This window comes from Convolutriloba macropyga, chromosome 9, assembly GCF_964194025.1.
Source record: "Convolutriloba macropyga chromosome 9, txConMacr16.3, whole genome shotgun sequence".
Lineage (NCBI taxonomy): Eukaryota > Metazoa > Xenacoelomorpha > Acoela > Convolutidae > Convolutriloba > Convolutriloba macropyga.
Genome location: NC_134476.1, coordinates 31,546,392 through 31,571,334, shown reverse-complemented (window position 1 = coordinate 31,571,334; position 24,943 = coordinate 31,546,392). Strand labels below are relative to the sequence as shown.

Genomic DNA, 24,943 nt, shown 5'->3' with positions numbered 1-24,943 from the left:
TCTGCTATGGTTTGATAAAATTTGGTTTGATGGTGTATTTCGGTTTAAGACCACAATGTAACTTTGAAATAGATTCTTCTAACGTAATTTCTTATTGAAGTATAATTTTTAGAGAACGATTATTATCATATTTGATTTGTTGTCTCCGGAGAGGGTTGATAAAATGCTTCAAAAATTTTTGTTTGAAAGTAAAGTGCCTAACTTAATTAAACCCCTAATTACCTCTCGCAGTAATTCCATTTCATTTGGTATTTCAATCGATGAGTTTCAACCTTTTATTCAAAAATAAAAAGGAAAGCTCACATTTTTCGGTCCCTTTTTTGGGACGCTTTCTGACCCACTTGCTGTCAACATGTTCAAGTATAAATAATCCGCCCTAATTCCCTCCTCATTTTTCCTGCCTTGGCACTTAGACACTTCAGCCTCGTTCTTTACCCCTACATTTGTTAGTGACAAATCACCCCAATTTTCCCCAAAACATCCCGCTGATTATAAACCTTAGAATCTAATTAAATCGGAAGTACTCACAATTTTTGAGGAACCTATTAAGTCGAAAAGTAGTCGCAATAAAACCATTGCAAGCACACTTCTGCGTCTTGGGATTTAGGCTTAAGGCGACTTTTTTCAGTTTTTGTTCGCACGGCTGTGGGCATTTTGCGTAGGCGAACATTGTAATTTATTTTTTGCTTTCTGGTTGAATTTGATCTCCGCTAAAGCCTACTAAACCGGTTATTTCCGTTTATATCCGGCCTAATTCTATTAAGGCCTGATTTGAACGCTAGATGTACCATTACAAATGTTTCTTATGGGAATATATTTAGTTCAAACCCCCCCCCCGCCCCCTCGCACATCCTGTCTGCCTAAAAAGAAGACCCCACACCACGTAAAAACACCCAAAGTTTTTACAGCGCCTGATAAATTTATTCTAATTTCATCTCTGACAAGCCATTAAAAGGTGATAATTTTTTATCCCGAATTGAAAAAAAACCATACTGCTCTTTGTGTTCCATTCCATTTAGTGGTTCTTAAGGACATTAAAAAGCACGTGTTGATTATACAGCCAATCACAGAGCAGTTTTTTCTTAAAATAGCGAATAATCAGATGAATAAAGCGAATTTCAAATTATTTTTAAAATTATATGTATTAACAAAGCGGAGAAAATCTCATTAAAATGAAAAACAACTATCCAAAAAAAATTTTGAGTCGTTTAACTTCTATTTATGGAAATTTTTTATCCGTAAACGAAAATAAGTTATCCGAACATTTGATACAGGAAGTAAAATATACGCTTAGAAGTTGTTTGGCGCTATTGATTTTTATGTAAGTTGCTTATAAGAAGCTATTAGAGGCTTTCCAGGCATTTTGTTGGCATGTTGATACTTTTTACGACCTTCAGTAAACTCCTCCTTAAGCGTTTAATAAACTGCTGATAACTGCAGTAGTATTTTACCACCATTTTGTTTACCAAATTTGAACCCATCGTTGCTCCAAGGAGACTAAAATTCTTTTCACATGTAATCAGCAGCTACCCCCTTTTTCCTTTTCCCCCTTTTTGTAAGTCAAATTTACGATTTGAATACCAAAATCGAGGGGGTAATTTTCTCCCTGTTCTTTTGAAATTGTAGCAATCTGTTATCCAATGTTTAATCTACAATTGAGAAGCTTTTATAAGAAAGGTATTTTCACCGTTTAACTATAAGGCGAATAGCCTTTATAATTTGAATAATTTATGACGCAGAAAAAAATTAGAAAAGCGTGGGAGTACTTGCGCAGCCATTCCTTTGAAATAAGAAATTATCAATTAAAAGAGATACTATATGATATGTATTATCAGCATAGTCTATCAAATTACCGTTCCTTCCATTGCCAATTCGTTACGCTTCGCTGATTAAATTACTATACTTAGAGCAATGTTCCCCCTTTCGAGTAGCCGGATTTAATTTGGGCTACCAGAAAAGAACAGCATTGAAAATTTGGGAATATTGAATTTCACCCTTCCATTTTGATGGGAATTAGTAAATCGATGTAAAAATCACCCCACTGTGACGTCATACTACAAGGGAAAGGTTGAATTTTATCAACCACATTACAGTAATTCGAGACAAAAATTTATCAGATAGAAACTTAATCATTCGAACTAGATTTTACGACTTGTTCAAAAATTTTGAAAAGCGAAAACATCCAAAATTGTGTTCAATTTCTGATGCCATGTTTAGTTACCAAAAATTGCTGAAAAATTATAAATTATAATCTTTGAGGTTTTAGAAGTGTGAAAAATTTTCATAACGTGAGGTTTTAGAAGAGTGATAAATTTTAATAACGTAGGAAAAATTGTTTCCTATTTTGTTTATTTTCTTGTACTTATTAAGCAGAGCCCCTTTTATTGCAAAATTTATTTAGTTAATTTCTTGGTTCAGCACTCTAATTTGTTCGCAAGTTCAAAACAATTGTTAATAATTTAAGTCGTTTGTTCATAATGCTAACTTCATCTTATAACTCAGTAGACAACACCGGCGGCATTTTCCGCTGGGAATCATTTTCCATGGAATTGCTTCACAAGTTGTTCAGTCGCTTCGTGATTTATTTCATGGTAGCTGTTATTTGCGTAGGTTTAATTTACATTCTTATTTGGCATATTAAACACCACATATGGGACAAATACTTGACAGAGCCTCAAAAAAAGCGTGAGTTCTTCTTATTACTTTTGAATATTGGGGGGGGGGGGGAGGGGGGGGGGGGGTCTTTCCTATTATAGACCCCTACGAAAATATGGCCCCCATTATGGTATAATTGCCATGTTCGGGGAGAGGGGGGCTTGATCACTAAGCTGGTGTGTGTGTGTGTGTGTGTGTGTGTGTGTGGGGGGGGGGGGCTATAATGAGAAAGACCCGACTATTGATATGCTATTATCGAACACATAAAAAGGTCAGAAATTGGCCTCCCCTCGTATTCTATGCATCCTACAGTTACAGAGCAGTTACTTAGACCATCATTATGTGGCACCAACAAATATGGCACGTGCGCTTGAGAGTTGCAAACAATATGCGCTCACTATAAAGCTCGGGGGGGGGGGGGGGTATGGCGCAAACGGAAACTATCCCAAAATGCTCTGATTTTAGATATTTCGCACCTTTTCTTTTGTTAGAAAGCTCAGAGAAAACAAACAAATGTAAATTGTCCATAAGACGCGGCTTAAGTAGTAGCTAGACAAGAAGCTCTACTTGTTCACGTACACGTGGTTAGAGAGATGAAGCCATAAGGATGAAGAAAGAGCAACAGAAGGGGCTGAAAGAGATGCCCACGTTCGAGAGCGTAAGACCAGTTGACGTAGAGGTTATCACACTTGGCCTGCTAGTATGACCTGTTCAAATGATGGCGTGCATTGTACAATTTTGCTGAAGCATATTTTTTTCGCTTATCCAGGTCCATCTTTGAAAGAGCTCGCACGTTTTTATGGGGGGATTATTTGCATGCTTGTTGAAGAGCCAGACCCAAGTCACCTCTGATGAGATCATTTATGTTGCACACGGTATATAGAGAGAATCAAATTAAAAGTTCGGTTTCGATCGCCTGATAATCTGGACAATGTTCGCACAAATGTCGATCAGAGAGCAAAGTCCGGACATAGTTCGCAGAATCTGATCATAGGTCGCACACAAATCTGGACAAAGGTACCACGAAAGTGTGATCAGGGCGCAAAGTCTGGATGAAGTCTGATCAAGAGTCGCTGCAAAGTCAGACCACAGAGAAAAGTGTCGAGATTGTGCAGGAACTTCGAAATAAATTTTGTTAATAATTTTGTCAATTAGTTTTCAATTTTGCCCAAACGTCAAATAAACAGATTTACTGATTTATTCAAACTATAGTTGTGAACTGCAATTTGAGGTTGCATATTTTGTTCCAATTTAAAATTTCTGAAAATGAAAAGTAGAATGGTTTGATCAGAGGGCGCTTTGCTCCCTCATCGGGAATCGTCTGATCAGAGACAGCTACCCTGGCAAAAAGATTGCGCTATTTATTTGCTCGCACTATGGTCTGATTAGAGATCATAGGACAAAATCTGGTAACGTTCTTATCAAATGTCGCTTGGGTTTGACATCTGAACCAGGATAAACACTCAAAACAGACCCAAATAGTAAAACAATACCAAACAAAACGATCACAAAAATGGAGTTCCAGATAACATTTTGCTGATTCTTTTTTTTTTGAAAATTATACATAAAATATATATTTTAATTTAATTTTATAATATAAACTAAATTAAAATCAAAAACTGGTACCATGTTTTTTTTAGCTTTGAAGGAAGCCGCTTAATTGACAAAATCCATTTTGTAAATTGATCGAAAAATTTGTGTCTATTACCTTTAATTGAACTGCAAAATTTCCAACTCTCATGATTTTGTTTGACACCGTTTTAAGCCTTGGACTGTTAGGCTTGTTATTCTTTTTGTTATTTGTGGTAGTCAGGTTCGTCTCTCCCTTTAAACATGCGTCTAATTAACATGCAAACTTTGATCCATCAAATGAATGTGATAGCAACCATCCGGACAACTAAAATAGAAAACAGATTTTGTTAATGGATATTTTTTCTGAGGGATTATTTGTGTTTGACTAATATCAACATATTTTCCACAGAAAAAAATTTATCCGAATGAACTTTTAGTGTGCTGGCCTGACCAGAGCTGCCAGAAAAAAAACATTTCTGATGTCAAGCAATTACATTGATGATCACATTTGTTTATGAAAATTTTGGATTTGTAAAAATATATAGACAATTTTAAAATTTTAGTTCTGTTAATTGTAAAAAAATGGATCGATGCATCCAAAACGGGCGGCTGAAAATGTATGAGAAAGGAATTTGGACCCATGTTTTCACAATTTTCACAGGATTTCCTCGAAGCTATTTTTCCAAAAATGTGTTGGATTAATCTTTTGTTTTTCCCAGAGAAACATTATAGCCAGAGTTTTTTATTCTCCAAGAGAGAGATCACAGCCAAAAATTACATCAGAGCATAAGTTCCTCTATATTTTCGTTGACAATACGACATAAATTGTTATTTTTTGTGAGACTGTGAGGAAAGACAGAAAACTGCCAGTTGACATTTGAAGTTCGTCTAATTGCAAATTTTTCTCTGAGAAAATTTCAATTTTCTTTGAAGTCTGAATTTTGCTGAAAAAAATTCTAATTTATTGGTTATCTAGTTTATATAAAATCTAAAATGAGCAATTAGAAGATTTGAAGGAGAAACCGAAAATGGAAGCATTCTGCAGGAAAATTGGTAAAGGAAAAATGCGGTTGATTTTTTCGACTGGAAAATTACATTTCATTTGCAAACCCCTACATTTTCTACGGAATTACGAAGACGAGATCAATAACAAAATTTGCTGATGATAAAACATCAAATAAAATGTCTATCAAAATAGTAGTAGTATCCGAAGAATGCAAAGTTTTTTGAAAACGAGAAGTAATAAACAGAAACCAAAAGTTTCTTTTGTTTCTTTACTTTGCAAATAAAATTTACTCTAAATTTCAATGCTTTTCTTGACTTGTTCTTTACGATAGCTGTTTTTTTTACTAATTGATCAGAATTTCTACGCAGCTGCAAACCAAAACTAGACAAGGCTTGTTCAACTAAAAATTGTGAGTTCAAATATGTTTTTCTTTGAAGACCTGAATTAACATTACAGGTTTACAAAACCAAAAACGGCTATAAATATTTGTTTTGGAAAAAACCGCCTTGCAAAAATTTTGAGCTAGTTTCAGCTCAATTTTCTGTTTTGCATTTAAAATGATTTTTTTCGAGTTTTTTGAAACTCCCTTATTTTCGAACGATTCAATTATTGATATTATTTTAGATTCTGATAGCACAATTTCAGCAAAACCATACTTTTTTTGGGCTTTTCTTAAAAAAATGGAATTGGAAACTTAGATTGTTTCACTTTACAGCAACCTTCTATAAATCCAGTTGGTTTCCTTAAGTATTCAGAGATTTTTTCTTATTACAAACACTGTTGTGAAAATTGTTCTTGAAATTATTCTCATCGAAAAGATAAACTTAAAGTTATATGATGAACTCTTTTTTAACTATTTGGGTAGCTAATTCTTTGCTACCTTGCTGTCTGTGTTTTGCAGCATCACGCTAAGTGTTTGATTTATTTGATTCAAAAGATTCTGGTTGCTTTTCTGAATTTGCCGCTAAATTGGTATCAAGGTTACTATTTTCAATTTTTTAATGATTCACTTTTTGCTGATTACGTGTTAGCACATTGAAATTTTTGGGTTTTGCTGTAGGATGCGTATAACCTGTTCATAGGTTGAATGAAAAAAACTGGGAAAAAATGCTATGTAACTGCAGCAAATGAGTTTAAAGAGTCACTTGAAATCTACTTGAAGGTAACGGACATACTTTTTTGACGCCATAGGTTCCACTAAAATAAAGGATACGCTTGAATTCTGCAATAGCTTTTATTGTTTACTTCGTATTAACTTTGAATAAATCTCTGTCTCATTTTCCCCTGATAATAGTATTATGCGTTGCTGTTAACTTTGTTTGAGTTATTATTGCGCGCATCTATCTTTCAGTAATTTAGTGTTAAATCAGGAAGTTTTTCGGAAACAATTCACTACTTAATCAGAATCTTTTCATGCCACATTTTGCACTGATGTTCTCTGGTTCAGACTATCATTCAGACCCTGGATCAGACCATGATTTTTTTCTGAATCGCACTCTGAATTATTCCGGTTCAGATTCTGAATCCGACTCAGAATCAAACGCTGATTTTTTCTGAACTAGATTCTGATTCCGACTCCGAACCAGACTCTTAATCAGACACTGAATATTCTGAATTAGACTCTGAATCAGACTATGATTTTTGTCTGAATTAGATTAACTTCATATATTGAGATATTTAATAAATTTTGATTTTTGTTCTTAATGAGAACTATTTCAGAAAATTTCATTCTGAATTTTACTCTGCTTCGGAGAGTTTCAGGGAAGGTTGATTCTGAAGTTTTGACTGAATCAGAGGTTATCAGAAGTAATTCTGAATTCGTTCTCAATCATTGCAGAAAAAGAACTTTCTCTTTGAACGTTAGGTACAGTACAATTTAAACGCAGCAGAACATTCAACACTTCTTGCCAGAGTAACTACAACTAGATGCCACTGGAAAATTTGTAAAATGCTAAATGGAAAGGAAAACTAATTACTAATGTTTCTTTTACCGACAGACGATTTCTTTGAAAAGCTAGAAAATAAAACCATAGCAGGACAAGTCCTGAAACACAATCCCAAGAAGTGATTGAAAAATTCAGAACTACTGTACCTGACCAATAGACCGGTTCAACAATGGCAACCAAAACAAAAACAATAACAAGAGTTGAGAAACTAAAATAATCAAATAGAACAAACACTAAATTCATTGCAAAAACTCTTAAAGCTTTAAAACTCAAAGCCAAATTTGATTCCTTTAAATATACCTATTAACCCATGCACAAGCCTTGAAAGAAGTTTATTGGCCATTAAAGATAGAAAAAAAAGAAATATGACAAAAACTGAAGTTCTTAAGTTATTTAAGTTTATTTAAGTTTCTCATTCTGCAATATTAAATCATTTTTTGCGTCTCTGAATTTTGCTCAGTGTCCAATCTACTTGACCCAAACAAGTTTAATTGGCCCGTAAAGATCAAGAAACTTCAATTCAAGAAACTTCAAAATTGGCCCATAAAGATCAAGAAATTTCATCAGAACCGCTTTGTTTTCCCCAGAGGCTATCTAAAAACCCAAATTCAAGCCATAAAATGTTTAACTGATTAATAAAGACCAAAAAACTAGGAACAAGACAAAAAGATTATCACGAAATTGCAAATTTCGTGATGTTAAAATGCCCTTTCCAATGCCTTTAGCAAAAATGCAGTTACAAACTCTCAAATCCAGGAGATGGTTGTCTGGCAGCTGAGGCAAAAAAGATGAACAAAAGAAGTGTTTTCATGAATACTTGAAAAATTTCAAATTTTATCAAATTTTTGAAAAAAAAATTTGTGATATTAAAATGTTCGAAACCATTATTTGCAGCTAGACAATATAAGGTAACCTATTATCATAACCCACAAAAATTTCTTTGGCCCCTCAGACTGAAGAAGTCAAAAAAAGACAAAAATTTTCAAAACAGATGAAAAAAATCTCAAGTTTTGAAAAGATTGCAAAATTTGTCTTATTAAAATAATAAAAAACATTGCAATGCTACTATAAGCAATGCACTTAGATACTATTTAATGTATAGGAGTTTGAAAGACCCTTGAGAATGGGGCTTCTCAAAAAGGAGGAAAGTCTTCAAAAAAACCTTGAAGGAGGTTTCCCGGCCTCTAAGGGTAGAAAAACTTAATGGAAATTTAGGTAAAATAATTGAAAAAAATTGCAAATATTTTCTAAAATTTGTGATAATATAATCTTGAAAATATTTGTATTGCAACTAGAAGTTCTGCACTATCCTATTATCAAACTCCACAGGAGCTTCCTTGACCCCTCAGGCTGCCATAACACAAAAAAAGCAAAAAAAAAAAATCCAAAAAATTTTTTTTAAAAAATTGCCAAAAGTTTTTATCATTTTGCTCGTTCATTTTCGCAGTACCCAAAGGTATAGATCATAAAATGGTCAGAGAGGTGACTATATCTGGCAAAAACCCTTTATTAGTTTGACTAACCTCAATTCAAAACTGCTCAAACAAAAACCTCGAGAAATGACAAAAAACCCTCAAAAATTGCGCCAATTTGGGCTCGATAACTCCTAAAGATGACTTTTCAACCTTGAATTAAGTAATTCCCAGCAGCTGCCCCCCCTAAGCAGTTGAAGGACTACAAAAGCTGGCTTTGGTCCCCTAATAAACCTAATGCCCACTAGAATTACCTTGTTTATCCCATTTTGTAAGATCAAAATAGCAGGACAAGTCAGAAATTACAACCCAATAAAATGAATGAAGAAATTTCTAACACTGTGCCTGAGGAATATATCAGGTGAGCAACGCCAGCCAAATAGAAAAACTTCGAAAAATGAGAAACAAACTAAAAACTATGTAATCATTTCTAAAATTTGAGGCTTATACACTGGAGGAAACATTTGATCCAATAAAATATACCCAGTGAACCAGGAAACGCATTGATAGAACTTTATTGGCTATTAAAAATAGCAAGAACTGAGAAAAAGACAATAAAAAGAAAATTGAAAGCTGAAAAATATAATGAAAGTTTCTTCTTTCGCAATATTTAAAATTTCGAAAAACTTTTGTATCTCCGGCATCCGTTTGGTAAGCTATATCCGAGACCTAAAAAAAATTTCGTTGGCCCGTAACGATTGCAAATTCTGATGAAGTTTTGCTAAAATTTTTCCGATTAGTTTCTTCAGAACATTTTTATTGTCTCCAGAGGCTATCCATAAACCCACTTCAAGCCTTAAAAAGCTGCATAACAAAAATTTTCAGAAAAAGTTATAAAAGTTCAACTATTATTGAAAAAACTGCAGCAGTTCGTGGTATTAAGAAGTTGAATACCATTCCGTTGCCCATAGCAACTAAGCAGTAACATATTATCAAACCCTATAGGAGGTTTTCGGCCGCTGGCAGAAGAAAAAGTCAAATATTACAAACGGTTTCGAAAACTTGATAAAATTGAAGGTTTTATCATCAAAAATTGCTAAAATTACAATTTTAAAATGCTGAAATCATTTACAGTTCTTATTAAAAAAATGCAGTAACCTATTATCAAACAGTACAAGAGTTTTCGTTGCTCCTGATGCTGTAAAAACGCAACAGTTACAAACGCTTTCAGAACATTAATATAAATCTCAAATTTTGTCAAAAATTGCGAAAATTTTGATATTACAAAAATGAAAACGTTTGCACTGCCAATAAAATTATTTATTTAGAAAAAATGCTCAAATTCGTGATAACAAATTTTGAAAACTTTGTATTGCCCTTGCTATTTTTTTACCCCTCATTTTTGTTACCTCTAGAAACTATGCAATAACATTTTATTAACTGGGTCTGGAAAAACTCAAAAAATGACAAAACGTTGAGAAAAAACTTCAGAAAGTAGAAAGTTTTTTTTTTTCAAAACGTAGCTAAACTTCGTGACATTAAAGTGTTAAAAACCGTTTCATTGCGATTAGAATCTATGCAGCTTTTTCAAATCCTCTAGGAGATTTTTCATGGCTCTTGAGGCTTGAAAAACTCAAAAAATTACGAATATTATCAAATAAATTGAAAAAAAATTCGTATCTTTTTTCGTGATTATGTTTGTTTTACCAAAAGGGCCATAAAATGGCCGTAGCAAGTAATTTTTTCTTGCAATTTACCTTCGTCAACCTTGACAATTACTAATTTAAGACTAATTAGACAAAAAACTTGAAAAATGACGAATAAACTTGAAAAATTGGACCATTTTGGGCTCCAATATTCCTAAAAATGTCATTTTAACCTTGAATTACGGCCTTCCCAGTAGTTTCACCACTCTAAGCACTGCAGGGACTACAAAACGCCGCTACGGGCCTCTAATGAAACTTGATGATCGCTGAGTTTTGCCTGTTTATCCCATTTCGAAAGCTCAATGTCATGGAAATATGTGTGAAAAGATCTTATAGAAAAAGACAGAGCAGCAATACAATCCGATTCCTGGATTGAAAAAAAAGACATAGCAACAATGCAATCCATTCTTAGATGCTTAAACATTTTAAATCTTGTGAGACATGTCGCAACATTCAGTTCTAAGCACAGACCCGTGCAAGCCTTTTAAATGAAACGAACTGTTTTTTTTCTGGCTCATGACAGAGTGTTCTTTGATCATAGATTATTCTCTAAATAAAGGAACAGAACTCTTTTATAGTGGAATATTTGCTCACCAGTATAACTCAACAAGTTTTAATTGTAGCGTTTATTGGTCATTAGTCAAATTATTAACAAGCAAGGGAAAGTATTGCCAAACAAATTCCAAAAACAAACACCAAAAAAGATATTTGCACATACTCGTGATATTATGATTTCTCTCTTGTTCAGACTTTGTTTCTGGTTCTTACTTTGGTTGCATTGTTGCAGGTACCCCAAGCCCTTTTGTTATAGGCCTATATGATGATGCTCGCAAAAATCTCTTTTTTCGTCTGAATATACCATAACGAGTCAATCTTTTTTAAATAAATTTGTATTCGTATTGCATTGCATAATAAGTTTAAAATTTTTGAGCCACTCTACACAAGTTTTCTATTACATCCCGGAGTACATTCTAGGAGCAAAACAGTATAGAATCATGATATTTCAATTCTGTATTTTTACAGTTGTCATGGTATGATCATGTCATTTTCTGCCCTGCGCAGACAAAAATCAGACAAAAAATTCGGTTCCAAGTCTGGCCAGTTAAAAATCTTCTGTTCCGAATTAGTTTCAGAATAAATATTTGAATTTTCTGCTCAGAATAAATAATTGAATTTGTATGCTGGATGATATTCAATTTTTAATGAGGAACTAACTATAATGAGTAATTTAGAAATGGACTCATTAGGAGAGTCTTACAAGTTGTTGTTTTTTAATATTTTTTGCTTTCTGGCAGTTCCCTGCTGTTGAAAGTTCTCTGCTGACAGTTCTATTCCATCCTGACTGTTCCGTAATGATTACGTGACTCTGCTTGAAGTCACTGAGAACTTCTGGCGTTTATCGAGAACTGCAAGGCAGAATTTTGAAGTGACTTTTGCAGAGTCACGTAACCATGCTTAAAACACTCACGCGCACATTTTAAAATGCCAAAATTCTACAGTGCCTGAAGTTAAAATGTCAGAAGTTGTTACTTAGGCAGAAGTTGAATTTCGATGACTTTCGTCATTTTAAAACATGCGCGTTTCGTGTTTTAAGCATGGTTAAGTGACTCTGCAAAAGTCACTTCAAAATTCTGACTTAATATCTCGAACCGCTTCGCGGTTCTCGATAAACGCCAGAAGTTCTCAGTGACTTCAAGCAGAGTAACCTAACCATTACTTAAAACACGAAACGCGCACGTTTTAAAATGACGAAAGTCAAGGGAAGTCAACTTCTGGGTAAGTAGCAACTTCTGGCACTACAGACTTTCGGCATTTAAAATGTAAACGTGAGTGTTTTAACTGCTGTTGAAAGTTCTCTGCTGGCAGTTCTCTGCTGATGTAGCAATTCTCTGCAGTTTCCAGCCTTCTGTTTTTCCCTCTATTCTGACGTTCTCCATGAAATAAATAGATCAAGTGCCATTTCACACCAGCCAATCATTTGATGATGAGGAACGGATGAGCTATAACTATAGGTGACACACTCTCTGAGCGTTTCAGGAGGAACGTTTGAAGAGAGGAGAGGGTTCAAAATAAATCGCATTTGTGGCTCAGGGGGCGAAATAAAGGGAACGGAAACGATTTGAAGTGGCTTCTATAAGTGGTTTCTATCAATGAGAGAATTACCTGCCATTGTTAACTGCCCTGTCTTGCTGTCCGTCGTCTTTTTACAGGTGATAATAGGCTAAAATGGTGGCAGAATATGCTACAGGAGCTGAGAAAAGAAGAGGAGAGGATAAAGAGCGGGGACTTATTCCAACCAAGTTCTTTCACACACACGACGACACAAATCGCAGCCTTAAACTCCAGAACTGGTCCGCACGTTTGCTGAAAAAGCCCCCCCCCCAACACTAATCAGCTCAAGGCTCCATTGTTGAGCAGACACAAAAGAGTTAACATATGGAGTGTTAGGGGGTGCACAAAACTTCCCAATAAAAAAAGAACATTGTTAATGTCCTCTGAAACACATAAGAATAAAATGCGAATGGTAAAAGAGGCAATGTAATGTTAAGAATATAACATTATGTAAAATTATAAAATCATTAAATTACTTAACTAAAAATTTGACCTTAAATAATAAAAAAATGGCCTAAGATGCGAGAATAAAACGTTCTCACAATTTTATATGTACATCATGAAGATTAGAAAAACATGACAACTAAAATATGCTTCAAAGGTCATCTTTCATATCAGTTACTTTTGGGCCCTTCGAAAATTCTTTCCAAAAATATCCTTTCTGTTCTTTTTTAAGGAAGCTTTCGATGTTGTTTTCAGTATAATAATTGAAGGCAGACTATTATAAATTGGAATGGCTTGTGCCATAAAGGAATCAGTTAAAAACTTATTGTTCTTTCTTATATCAAACGTTATTTTTTTGACCAGTCCTGTTATTTTATTCTCATGGTAGAGAGAGGTTCAATTTCTTATGCTGGATGATCGTTGCTGAGTAATCGAAAAAAATGTTTTGAGCAAAGATATTTAAAGAAAAAAGAGATTGGTCATATATTGTTGCAAGGTTTGAGATCTGTGGACGGATCGTATTTTCTCCTAATAAAATGTTTTTTTATTCCTCATTTCAATTGTTTTTCTAAAGATGTGAGTAATGGTTTTGCAACCCTATCAAAATTAAAGCGGAATAATGAAGATAACTTATTACTATTACATTAAATAATACGATTTTCGATTTCTCGTGTAAATTTTACTACGTGTATTCAAAACTTTTATTCCACAAGACATTCTCTGAAGAATCTTTTCACTTCTCCATCAAATTTTAGCTTGTTATCAATAATTACGCCGAAACTCTTCACACTACTTTTTCTGCTTTTTTTTTCATTGTCGACTTTTAGAACAGAATTTGTTAACCTCGTCCTGGTGTTGAACACGATATACTCTGTTTTCTGTTTGTTCACCACTAACTGGGACCTTGCAGAAATCCATAAGTTTTGATATGTTATGTTTATGTTTTGTTTTTGACGATAATTCATCAGTGTCGGATGTAAAAAGAAAAGTGTCGAGTGCATACTGGAGGACCTTGCAATCATTTTCTACAATCTTTGCTAAATCGTTGACGTAAATGTTAAATAATAGATGTTTTAAAATAGCACCTTGTTTACTTTCTCTTTTCAGATTTATCAAATCTGACTCAATTCCATTAAGGACAACTCTTTGCGCTCTTTCACTCAAAAAATTTTCTATTAAATTGGTAACATGTTCGCCAAAACCTATATTTTCAAATCTCCGTAACAGTATTTAGTGGTTTATAGAACCAAAAGCCTTTGAAAGATCTAAAAAAGCACCTGTATTTTTTTTGTCTGTTTGAGTTCTAATCTTATTTATTCTGTCGTTTTCAGGATAGCATCAATTGTTGATTTTTGTTCTCTATATTCAAATTGACTAGTAGACACTAATTGCTTCCTTTCTAGGAAACTTGTGATTTGTGATCTGAACGCCTTTTTAGAATTCTTGACAAAGCAGAAGTGACAGAAATAGGTCTATAATTGAGTGGGTCTTCGGGATTTCCTTTTTTGAAAAGTGGAGCTATAGAAGCTATTTTAACATCTTCTGGAATTTTTTTGCTGTAATTAAATGATTAATGAGATAACACAGTGGTTCCGCTAGCGTTGCTTTAGCATCTTTGATTGCCCACGCTGGTTTTTTTGAAGGACCGAGTGCATCCAATGAATCTATGAGCACATTTGCTTCCTTAGCTGTTATATATCGGAACTTGAAACACTCTCTCAGAGCAGTTTTAGAAGTAATGTTGTTTGTTTGTTGCAAGCCACTGAACTCATCTAGAGTAGAAAATCTGTAATTTAGAAGATTTTCGAGTTCCAAAGGCTTTGTTATCTTATTACCAAAACTGTTTAATAAAAATTGAATTCTTGTCTGAGTCTTTTCTTTGTTACAAAGATCTTGAATGGAGTTCCATCTGGCTTTTTCACTGTTTAACTCCAAAAAACTTGAGAGAAGTTGTTTTTTTGACGAATTAAATCGTCTTTAGTTTCATCATCGCTAATTCGTGAAAACTGTTTTTTGTTTTCTCACAGAGCGATTTTTCTTGAAGCAAAAGTTTTGGTTTGTCTTTTCTAATATAACAGATTTTAATTGGAGCATCTAGTGCTAATGCTGTTTCAATAGTTCTCTGAAAATTTAATAACATCTTATCTTCCGTCAATGCACCGTAAAAGTGCCTCCAGTCTGAAAGTTCAATAAAAATTTGGAACAAATTGGCTGAATAGTTTTATCAAAAAATTTTTTCTTCGTTGTTTTTAATTTTAGCATCCCAGATTTACAAACTGTGATTGTTGCAAAATGATCAGTTTTCAAAACTGTATCCGCTACCATGCCTGTTTCGTAATTGTCCGGTAAGATGTAAGCGATAAGAGATGAAGAATAGTTATTTTTTCTTGTAGCCAATTCCCAGGACCAATTTTCTAAAAACTTTTATGCAAGTTTTTGTCGAGACAGTATGATAAATTTAGTACGCATTTCTTTTTTTTGTATGCTCAACTCATTCCATAAACTTTCAAAATTTGTATCCGGAAAGCAACTGAGATGGTCGCAGAGAAGAAGTTTCAAAAATTTTGGAATGTTTATTATGATATCACCACCTTTTGTTTTTATTGTTTGGATGCGATCATTTTGAAAACAGTCAAATTTTCGCTTATCTACATGTCAAAACTCTTCCGGATGATTTTGTGAAAATCTTATTCCACTAAAGGCATATATGCAGTTGTAACCAATGTCTCGAATGAGTTCTTTCAACAACAGATGTTTTCCTACTTAACTTCTGGTGTTTTGATGTAGAATTTTTTATTGTGGAATCACATAACTCTAACTCTTTCATCATAAGTGCATATAGCAAAATTGGTCCCAAGTTTATTTCAATATCGGCACTTTTTAGTAGAAGGTAACATATAACAATCAAGAAAAAGTAAGCTTTTAATTTGGGTGGTAAGGCACATTGCTTGCTGTTACAGCTTCCTTTGAATGAATGTATTCGTGATGCATAAGGAAAACTGCACAAATTTTTTTGAAAAATCTGTCGGAGAACATGAGTAGTACACCTAGTATAACTATGAGTCAGATGCCTGCCATTTTAAGCAAAATCTGATTATAAAGCAATACACGATGCAAAAAAGCTAAAAAAACAAGAAAAACTGCAGCCAAAATCCATTTGTATAACTATATTTTTGCCTTCATGGTTTGTAGGTAAGGGCCTTACTATGCACTTTGAGAATCCTGCAATGATTGTAAACAAAGAAGATTACCAGAAGTTAAAAGAAAATGACTTAAAACTGCATTTTTATGGAACGGAATTCCCTGCTGAAAATTAAAATGTATATCATCGTAAGAAAGAGTTTTGTAATTTGCCATTTGACTCAACATGTTGCAGACAGGAAGTATTTTGATTTTTTCAGTGTTTTCATTTGTAATATACTCGCGCAGTTATCATTGAATTCATAAATTTTGGTGTTTGTCTGTTCGTTTTTCGGTTATTTTTAAAGGGAGGCACTTCCATCAATAACAATGTTTCGGGGCTGAATTTTTCCTTAAATGTGGAGACAAGATCTTTGTAATCTGAAAAAAAAATTTAATGATCACTTTTTTGTTTTAGAATATCATTGATCCCATTCTGTAAATGACTGTTTTCATTTTTTTTGATAGTAACCGTGTAATAATTGCAGTTTTTTCTTTGTCGTTGAGCCTTGGTACGCTTGTATACTGCAGTCTTTAGGATATGTCCGATCTCTTGCCGGGTGTTTGATGATACTACTACCAATTAAAAAATGCTCTGATTTTTCCTCGATCTTTAAACTTCAATAAAAAAAACAAGTTTCAAACTACAAGTTTCAAACTTGAATAAAAACGTCATTTTTTGCACCCGTGTTAATTGTTGCTGTTATTATAGAAAAAGTATTTGTCACCTGTGCCATTTTTTTTAAGAAATCATTCGCGGTTCGCACATGCTCGGCGATGAGACTGTCCTTTTTTTCTAATTTTTGATAAAGTTGGCAACAAATTTTATAAAGATCCCCTTTTGAATAACTATTAATTTTTTCTGCAGTCATCTTTATGATTGGAATATATTACAGGAGGATATTTACAGAAAAAATATACAATTCTTGATATTTTCAATTGGAACTTTGTTAAAGAATCTGTTCCTTAAAAAACTATTGTGCTAACGTTTAAAATAAACAATGCAAAAGAAACAGCCTCAAACGCTTGAAAACTGAAGGTTATGAAGCAACTGTACAGAATAAAAGAGCCGAAGCCGAAAATACTATACTCTCCCCCCAGCTCTTCACATATTCTCCTCCACCTCTTCACATACTACCCTCAGCTCTTCACATACTCTGCCCCACCTCTTCACATACTCTGGCCCACCTTTTCACATACTGTCACCCACCTCTTCACATACTCTCCCCCAGCTCTTCACATACTCTCACCCACCTCTTCAGCTACTTTCCCCCACGTCTTCACATAATCTCCCCACCTCTTCAAATACTCTCCCCCACCTCTTCACATACTCTCACCCACCTCTTCACATACTCTCCCCCACCATTTCACATACTCTCCCCACATCTTCATTTGTCGTTTCCCAATTTGTAAGGGCACTTAACAGGTCTTTTTCAACCATTTTGGCTATATAATATGAGATTTTCGAAAATTTCAAATATAACATGATGTTTATACCATGAGGCTATGCTCCGGGATATTATTGCGTTATCAATAGTAATTGTATAGTCTGGCCATGGCCACGGCTCAGCTGCATTGGGACTTGATATGAATATATCACACCCAGACGAAATGTCACGACTGAAATTCAAAGTTTTACCTGGGCGTTCAACCGTGGGGGCTTTATTTCCTAATAGAAGCCGACAGGAGGTTATTTTCTTTGATATGTTTACAAGAGCCGTCTTTACAGGTCCTGAATATTGTGCAACAACGATGTTTTCAGAGCTCAACTTGCGTTTTTAACTTTTTTCTGTCAGGCTTTGGCTATCTTTTGTAGTTATCGTACATATGTTTGACCTATCTATCAAAATACAAACAAACCAGCTCATTTTAGATGAAATTTTTCTGTCGATGGACTTAGGCTATATCGCATCTGGCGATATACTGGATGTATATCTGTTTAATGATGCCTGATTAATGAAATTTAGTTCCTTATTCAACTGGAAATTTTAATACGAAATCAAATTGTATAATGCCAGGTCGTAATCACAGTAATTGTTTTTACTTCATTAATGTTGAGACGTTTTCCATTTCCAATGGTTGAGAAACCATTTTTTTTTCAAGGACAAGATACCATCTACAAATATAATATCAGCATTACAAGATACATCAGAAACTAATTAATTCATTCCTGAATTCCTTAGCTTTTTATCCCAAGTGAAGCCTGCAAAACTACCCCTCTAATGAAATAAATCCAGCTTCTGCAGACAAATATAATGTTCTCTAAGTTACAGTCTCCATTTTCTGTTTTTCAACCTAAGCTGCCTCGCGTAATAGATTTCAAATCTGAAATGCCACGAGAGAGATAGATTTGACTTTCAAAACAATTTATTGTCAATTTTTCCCATTTTTACCATTTTAAGATACAATTTAGGCTTGCTGTTTTAAAGTATCAAGATTTTATATTTTTTCCAATTTGTTACAGTTTAAATTTTATTGTAGTTGAACACGAGTGCACAGTAAAAAATGTTCAGAAACGAAGCGTTATTTTGTTAGTAAGCTTTGTTTTGTTATTTTTTTTGTGTTTTTTGTCCAGTCATCAGCCAAAAACCAAAAAACTAGTTTGCTGTTATTAAATTCGTTATCTTTTGTTTTGACATTTGTTGGTTCTTTGGTTGAGTTATTATATTTGATGGGATTAACTTTGGCCTTCGATATGTTTTCACAAAACTCGAATGAAGAAATGGATGAACAGATTATTGATGATGGTTTTCTTGGAATGAAACACTGGTTCATTCGGTTTATTATTAACAGTGCAGTTGCCATTTTACTAGTTGGACTAATATATCTGCTTGTATGGCACATCAAAAACTACGGATGGAGCGCTTGATTTGTTAACCTTTCAATTGCACAGAACAATGAAGTTTACGAAAACTTAAAAAATGTAGAGGGAGCAACGCAAACAAAGACTCAGCAGAAAATCTATAAATTGTTTTATGCGCGGGCGATTTTGCAGGTAAAATTAAACAATTCAATACTAATTGAACTTTTGCCGAGTCCAAATTTTCCATTTAAATATTCATCTAACTAAAACAAAAGTTACAAAATAATTATTTCATCATCATAACTGCTGAAAAAGAGAGCGCTATTGATTTCGCAATCAATATGCAAATTCAGTTGTAAAATTAGCAAAAGGTAAACGCCTCAGCAAACACTTCCAAAATGTTTACTTCACTAAGTGTTCGGGGTAGGAAAACTCAAAACGAAACTATTGACCACTTCTACCACAGTTCAGTTCCATTACATTCAATAACTTGCGATTCAATCCTAAACCCAGGAATTGCCGAGGAGAAGGATCGCAGATAATTGACAGAATTGTTCAGTCTATGGGATATCTTGAAAGGAGTTTGAGATAGCTAAAAATTTTTTCGAAGTTTTGGACGTACAGGAATTATTTCTCTACTGATTTGTGATTTTGCTAGGAGAAATCCAATTCGGCTTTGTATCGCGTATTATTTTGATTATCAAAGTTTTGTTGTTTCGAGACAAATTTTATGCGGAACTCTTTCCGCGAACACAAGCGCCGGATTGAAATTATTGATTCGCTTAGCGGAGAACCAGAATTTTAGAGCAGCTTGATTAAAGTTAATTTGCGGAGCAATTCAACTGAAAATTGAATTGAATTGGCAGAGTGAAGATTCAAATTAAAAAAGAATTTGATCATTAAATTGATCATGCACTAAAATTAGGAACAAGAACAAATTTAACAATTGTCGTGAAAATAATAGGAAGTCGTCTGCTTGCACAGACTGTGAATCATATCAGCAAAACTAGAAGGGTTTGAACAATTATTGATGATTTTCAAATATGAGCTGAAAAAAGTTAAAATGTACAAAGCAAAATGAAATAAATTAAATCAAGGAAAATTTTAAAGAAAAGCGCCACAAATTTACAATATGAAATGTACCATATATCAAATTTCCCCCTTGCCAAAAGTAAACAAAATATAGTTTATTTTATAACAGAAAGTTAGTAAAATATATGGTTATTACTAATATTAAAAAATTTGTTTTGAGAAATTTGAAGCTTCAATAGTTTTAATCGGATTCTGAATCTGTTGGGCAATCGGCCTTTCTTAAAGTCATGGTTGTCTATTCGTAATTGGGTTTGATATAGTAGTGTGTGGTATAGGGCACATCTGGGGTGCATGTTTCCAACTGAAGATTGGTGGGAGGGCCTTTTGGATTTTGGTCTTTCTGGGCTTTCTGGATTGTCGAAATAATTGTTTTTTTTTGCGATATTATTCTGCTTTATCAGCTGCTGACATTTTTGGAGATCTTTTCTAAGAAAGATTTGGGGGAAAGAGAGTCTGCGTCGAATTCATGGATTTGTCAGATTCCGTAATTGATGGTGAAGTACAGTCTTTTTCTTGATTGGTTAATGTTGGTTGCAGTCTTCCTTTTTTGTCTTTGTGTTGGCTCCTTTTTGATTTGCTCTGCTTTTGTGGATGTAGATTGTATGGGTGGAATTTGCAGCGCGGGAATACATAATTTCTATTGCATGACCGGCATTTGGACTCGCAGGCCTCGTGATACGTTAGGATGGATCGATGGAACACGGTTTGAATCGTACGTAATGGGGCAGTGCTTAATCTTCTTACTAGCTGCTTTCTTGCATCACGAGCAAGCTCTGCGATTAATTTCTCAGTCGTTTTGCCCGTGCGTCTTTTGGTTGTTCTGTCAGCGTATTCCTTGAGGTGTGTGTGCCATTCGGCTTCTGTCCCAATTTTTGCTATGTCGGATCTACGGACAGTATCTTTGCAATTGCCTGGTTCTTCAATAACTGATGTATGACTGTCGTTTTTAAGGTCTGAGTAACCGGGTGCTAATACTTCACACAACCCATCCCGATCCTTTGTGGACCTTTTAGGCATCGGGATTTTCTTTGCTGACTTAAGTGACAGGGAAGCTTCTGTTCAGGGTCGTTATTGCGTCTCTTGTTTGCTTCCTGTGTGATAGTATTTTTTCTTATCTCTAATTGAGCGTCTTTTCGGTTTCCGTCCCCACATTTGACTTCTGGGACGAGCTCTTCCCATCGAACTGTTTCTAGGTCTAAAATTTAATATAAAATTGGTTCTTATGTCAACGTATTTTGATTTTTTTCTGTAGTTATATTACTAAGGGGAGTATTAGCTTTGCGTGCAAAATGACTTTCAAACGGTGATTGGTTAATTGTCCTTTTGAACACATAATTGTAGTCGGTAGATTATTAAGTTTTTTGAAGCGATTAAATTAATGTTATTTCGCGCCATTATTACATGCTAAACGGCTTTTTATAGTTTGAATTAGCCTTTCAACTAAGCCAATTGCTGTGTGATTGTAAATTGGTGAGCTCTATGCTATTATGATTGCAAAATTCTTCAGATTTTTGTCCGATTTCACATTTAGTTTGATCTAATCTTATTGCGCTTGGTATGGCATGTAATATCACGTAATCTTGAAGAAGCTTTAGGGATTTTTTTGCATTTGTTCTATCAAATACTCTAACCGATAGAAAATTTGAAAAACGGTCTATACATGCAAGAAAATATACCTCTTGGTCTTTTTCGTTGTAAATAGGACCGCCGCATTTTATCTGAATTTCTTCATTAGGAACATTATATAACTTAAAGGATGACATTTGCTAGATGGAATAATAGACTTTAAATTATTACTGATTTTAACACAGGGTTTACATTTTGCCGTTTTCGACAGCAGATCACGCTGCATATATGGCCACATGCGTGGATGGCCATTTCGGTCATGCCACAGCACCCAGGATGTGTTGCTTGTTTTGCTTCAATATACGCTTTTTTCTGGAGTTGGGTATCGCGATTTTGCCGTCAACGCAAACAAGTCATTTTTCCATATGCACGTCCCTCCAATGAATGTGTATTTAGAGATAAATCTGTTTGCATCTCTTCCTTCACGATTGCGTCTTTTGTTGTCAAGCCGGCCATCAGGGTGCGGGAGAAGATTTTGGAAAGAGCAAAGTTAAAAGAGACTGTTTAGAGGTCGTCCGTGGAGGTTGGTATATTAGTGACATTTGTCGTATCTGTCCCAAGCGTAGAGGGTGTGGATTTTCGAAGCATTTGAAGGTCTGGCTTCATCTGCAAATCTTACTTTTGAGGGAATTGTTTGACCAATATTGTATAACATAGCATTTCATCGTCTGAGTTTCACATGATTAAAGCTGTTTGAAATAATTTAGCAATCTTTTGAAAGATTGAACTAATTGGATGCGACTGAATTGTAGAGCCACAAGCAAGTTGGGTTTGTTTGTTGCTTTGTTGAGGGTTGCAGACTTACAGCTATTGGAATATATTTCGCTAATTTTGTCGTAATTTTCGCTGTTTTCTGAACATTCCTGCTTTCGCGCCGGGAATTCACTACACATTGTCGCTGGTATATATACTATTTGCGTTCGAATTAATTGCCTCTTTTTGCTCTGCAAAACCCTTATAATTTTGAGTATTTAGCTGAAAGCATTTCGCGCTGCCTTTGATCACGTCCCATTTAGCAACAACAAATTGCTCATCATAAGTTGAGATTTTAATGGCCCCCCTGTTGCGTTTCGTGCAAAGCATAATCCAATAGGAACAATTTTGAGCCGCGAAGGTTGTTGGATGTAAAGTCAAAATGAAGTATTCGGTCAACCCATGTTGTGAGGCGACTATTATACGGTTTATTGGATCTATTTGCTCGCATAATAGAAAGTAAGGCTCGATGATTAGTGATAACGTTAAAAAATTTAAGGTAAAGAAAGTACTTTAAATGCTGGATTGACCAGACTACCCATAATGGATCAAATTTCTTTTACACTTGAGCTATTAGGGGTAGTATATATTCAAGTTTATACTATACCTTTCTTCAACTGTTTTGAGGAAACGTAAGGCAAATGCAACAGTTTGCCAGCCATCAGGGATACGTTGTTCTAACGCGCTTTCAAAACCGTTTCCTGAGGCGTCACATTTCTTCCTGTCTCTAGGTTTGGATTAAAATGCTTATCTTTGGTAGATTTAGCAATTTTGGTCTTAATCTGGTTGAAATGTTTATCATGTTCGTCGGATCAATTGAAGTTTGTGTTTTTCTTCAACGAAGGTCGTAAAGGCTGGCAAAGTTGTCACAGATTGGGTACAAACTTACCAAGATGTTGGACAGAGCCCATAAATGATTTCAATTCTTACAAGTTTGTCGGTGAGTCAAGTTGTTGAATTGTGGCTGTTTTGTTTGCTAGTGGTGTTTTTCCACGTTGTGTGATTCTGTGACACCGCCATTCAATTTGTGTTTCTGCGAAACGACCTTCTGCTAAATGGATTCTTAGATTTTCTTCTTCCATACTAAAAAGACACTTTTTTTACAACAATCACTTCAATACGAATCACTTCAATGTTGAATCACTTCAACAATCACAACAAAGACACTTCAATGCGTATCTGCTTAGAACTAAAATATCATCCAAAAGCAGAAGGTCTTCTTGAGTCCTTTCAGTGTGCAGTCAATAGCCTTTTAAAAATTTGCTGGCATATCGGTTATGCGGTAAAATTCTGTTTTAAAACGGTATGTGCCAGTCATATCAGCGTTTACTAAATTAAAATTACAATGGCGGGGCGCATCAGTGTTTAGATTTAGTTGGCTATACGCGTATTGCAAATTGAGCGTAATGAAATATGCTGCTTTATGCGGCCCGTTTGATAGTGTTTGTAAAGTTGTTTGAAAAAGAGTTAACGTTAGGCATTTGTTATTTGTTTTTATGAATTATTTTTCATTGAGTACTGAGCTATTTTAATTCACTGATAATGTTTGATTATAATTACTATAGGTCAAGTGAAGTGCTGATCGGAAACGTTTCCAAAGTTTTTCAGTGGGTCCTTCGTATAACAACTTTTCTGTTTCAATTTTAACTTTTGATTGTAGATCAATCCGTACGTTTTGTTCTTTTTGCTGTGTGACTTTATAGTTTCTGAAGAATTTTGGGTTTACTGTATTATGCTTTGATTTTCATTTCTCTTTATGAGCTTGGGAACTTTTTCGCTACTGACTTTTTTTATAGTTCATGGATGGTCTATTTTATTGATCTCGACTTTAGGGCAAAATTTTTGTTTTGATTGTTCTGCCTAATTTATCAAACAAATCGCGTCCCCAAAATAGTTTTAACTCCGTTCGTTGCCACAGTAACTTTTGCTCGTGGAATTTGCCAATCGTAAAATTTAATTGTCTTTCAATGTTCCTTTCATTTTCAGAGTTACTTCAGAGTTTACTTTCAGAGTTCCCACAGGGTCGTTTGAATAAGATTTTAGTTCTAATGGTTTTTTTCTCCTACCGGCTTGCTTTGATACAATTATCAACAATGTGCTTCGCAAGTGGCAAATTATTTATGGAACATCGTCTTCCAGTGTCGAGTATCAAATACATTATGTATTGCCGATTTTAATATTCATATTTTGCGTTGTGATTGTATTAGAAGTATTTGGTTATAACATTGCGACGCACTTATCATCGGACGAAACATATTGAGAGTCGAACTGTTCGTAATAAAAAATGAAATTTACGTTTTGTTTTTTTTTGAGTTATCTATAATTTTCTGATTCCGCATATTGTTTATTCGATTTCATTGTTAAGTGTTTTTGCTTGTGTTTTGTTTATTCCGAATTACCTTGGCGAAAAGAGTGAAAAAGCCGCAGTAATTACAGTTTTTACCCATCGCCTTTCAAAACCTGACGGTGGTTAGGTGTCCAATTAGGTGTCCAATTTGGTTAGGTGTCCAAATTTCTGCTGAGGCAAGCCATTGTGCTCACGGTTGAACGTCTTCCTCTTTCTTTGTTGAGACGTGCATTCACGCCGCGACATCAATTGAGCTGTTGGACTACATTCACGCCGTTTTTGCTGTCCG

The 24,943-nt window shown here is 34.5% G+C and overlaps 1 protein-coding gene across 2 annotated transcripts in view; it reads left to right on the top strand.

The window, feature by feature from the left end:
• Positions 1-852: 852 nt before the first annotated feature.
• Positions 853-24,943, top strand: part of LOC142345338 (synaptotagmin 1-like) — an 83,665-nt gene continuing 59,574 nt past the window's right edge. Inside the window, exon 1 of one of the 2 annotated variants that reach the window (XM_075397346.1) lies at positions 853-955. Coding sequence is in view for 1 of the 2 variants with exons in the window: in XM_075397345.1 (XP_075253460.1) it covers positions 2,478-2,685 (208 nt within the window). In the remaining variant the exon portion in view is untranslated. The other variant, XM_075397345.1, reaches the window with a different exon arrangement.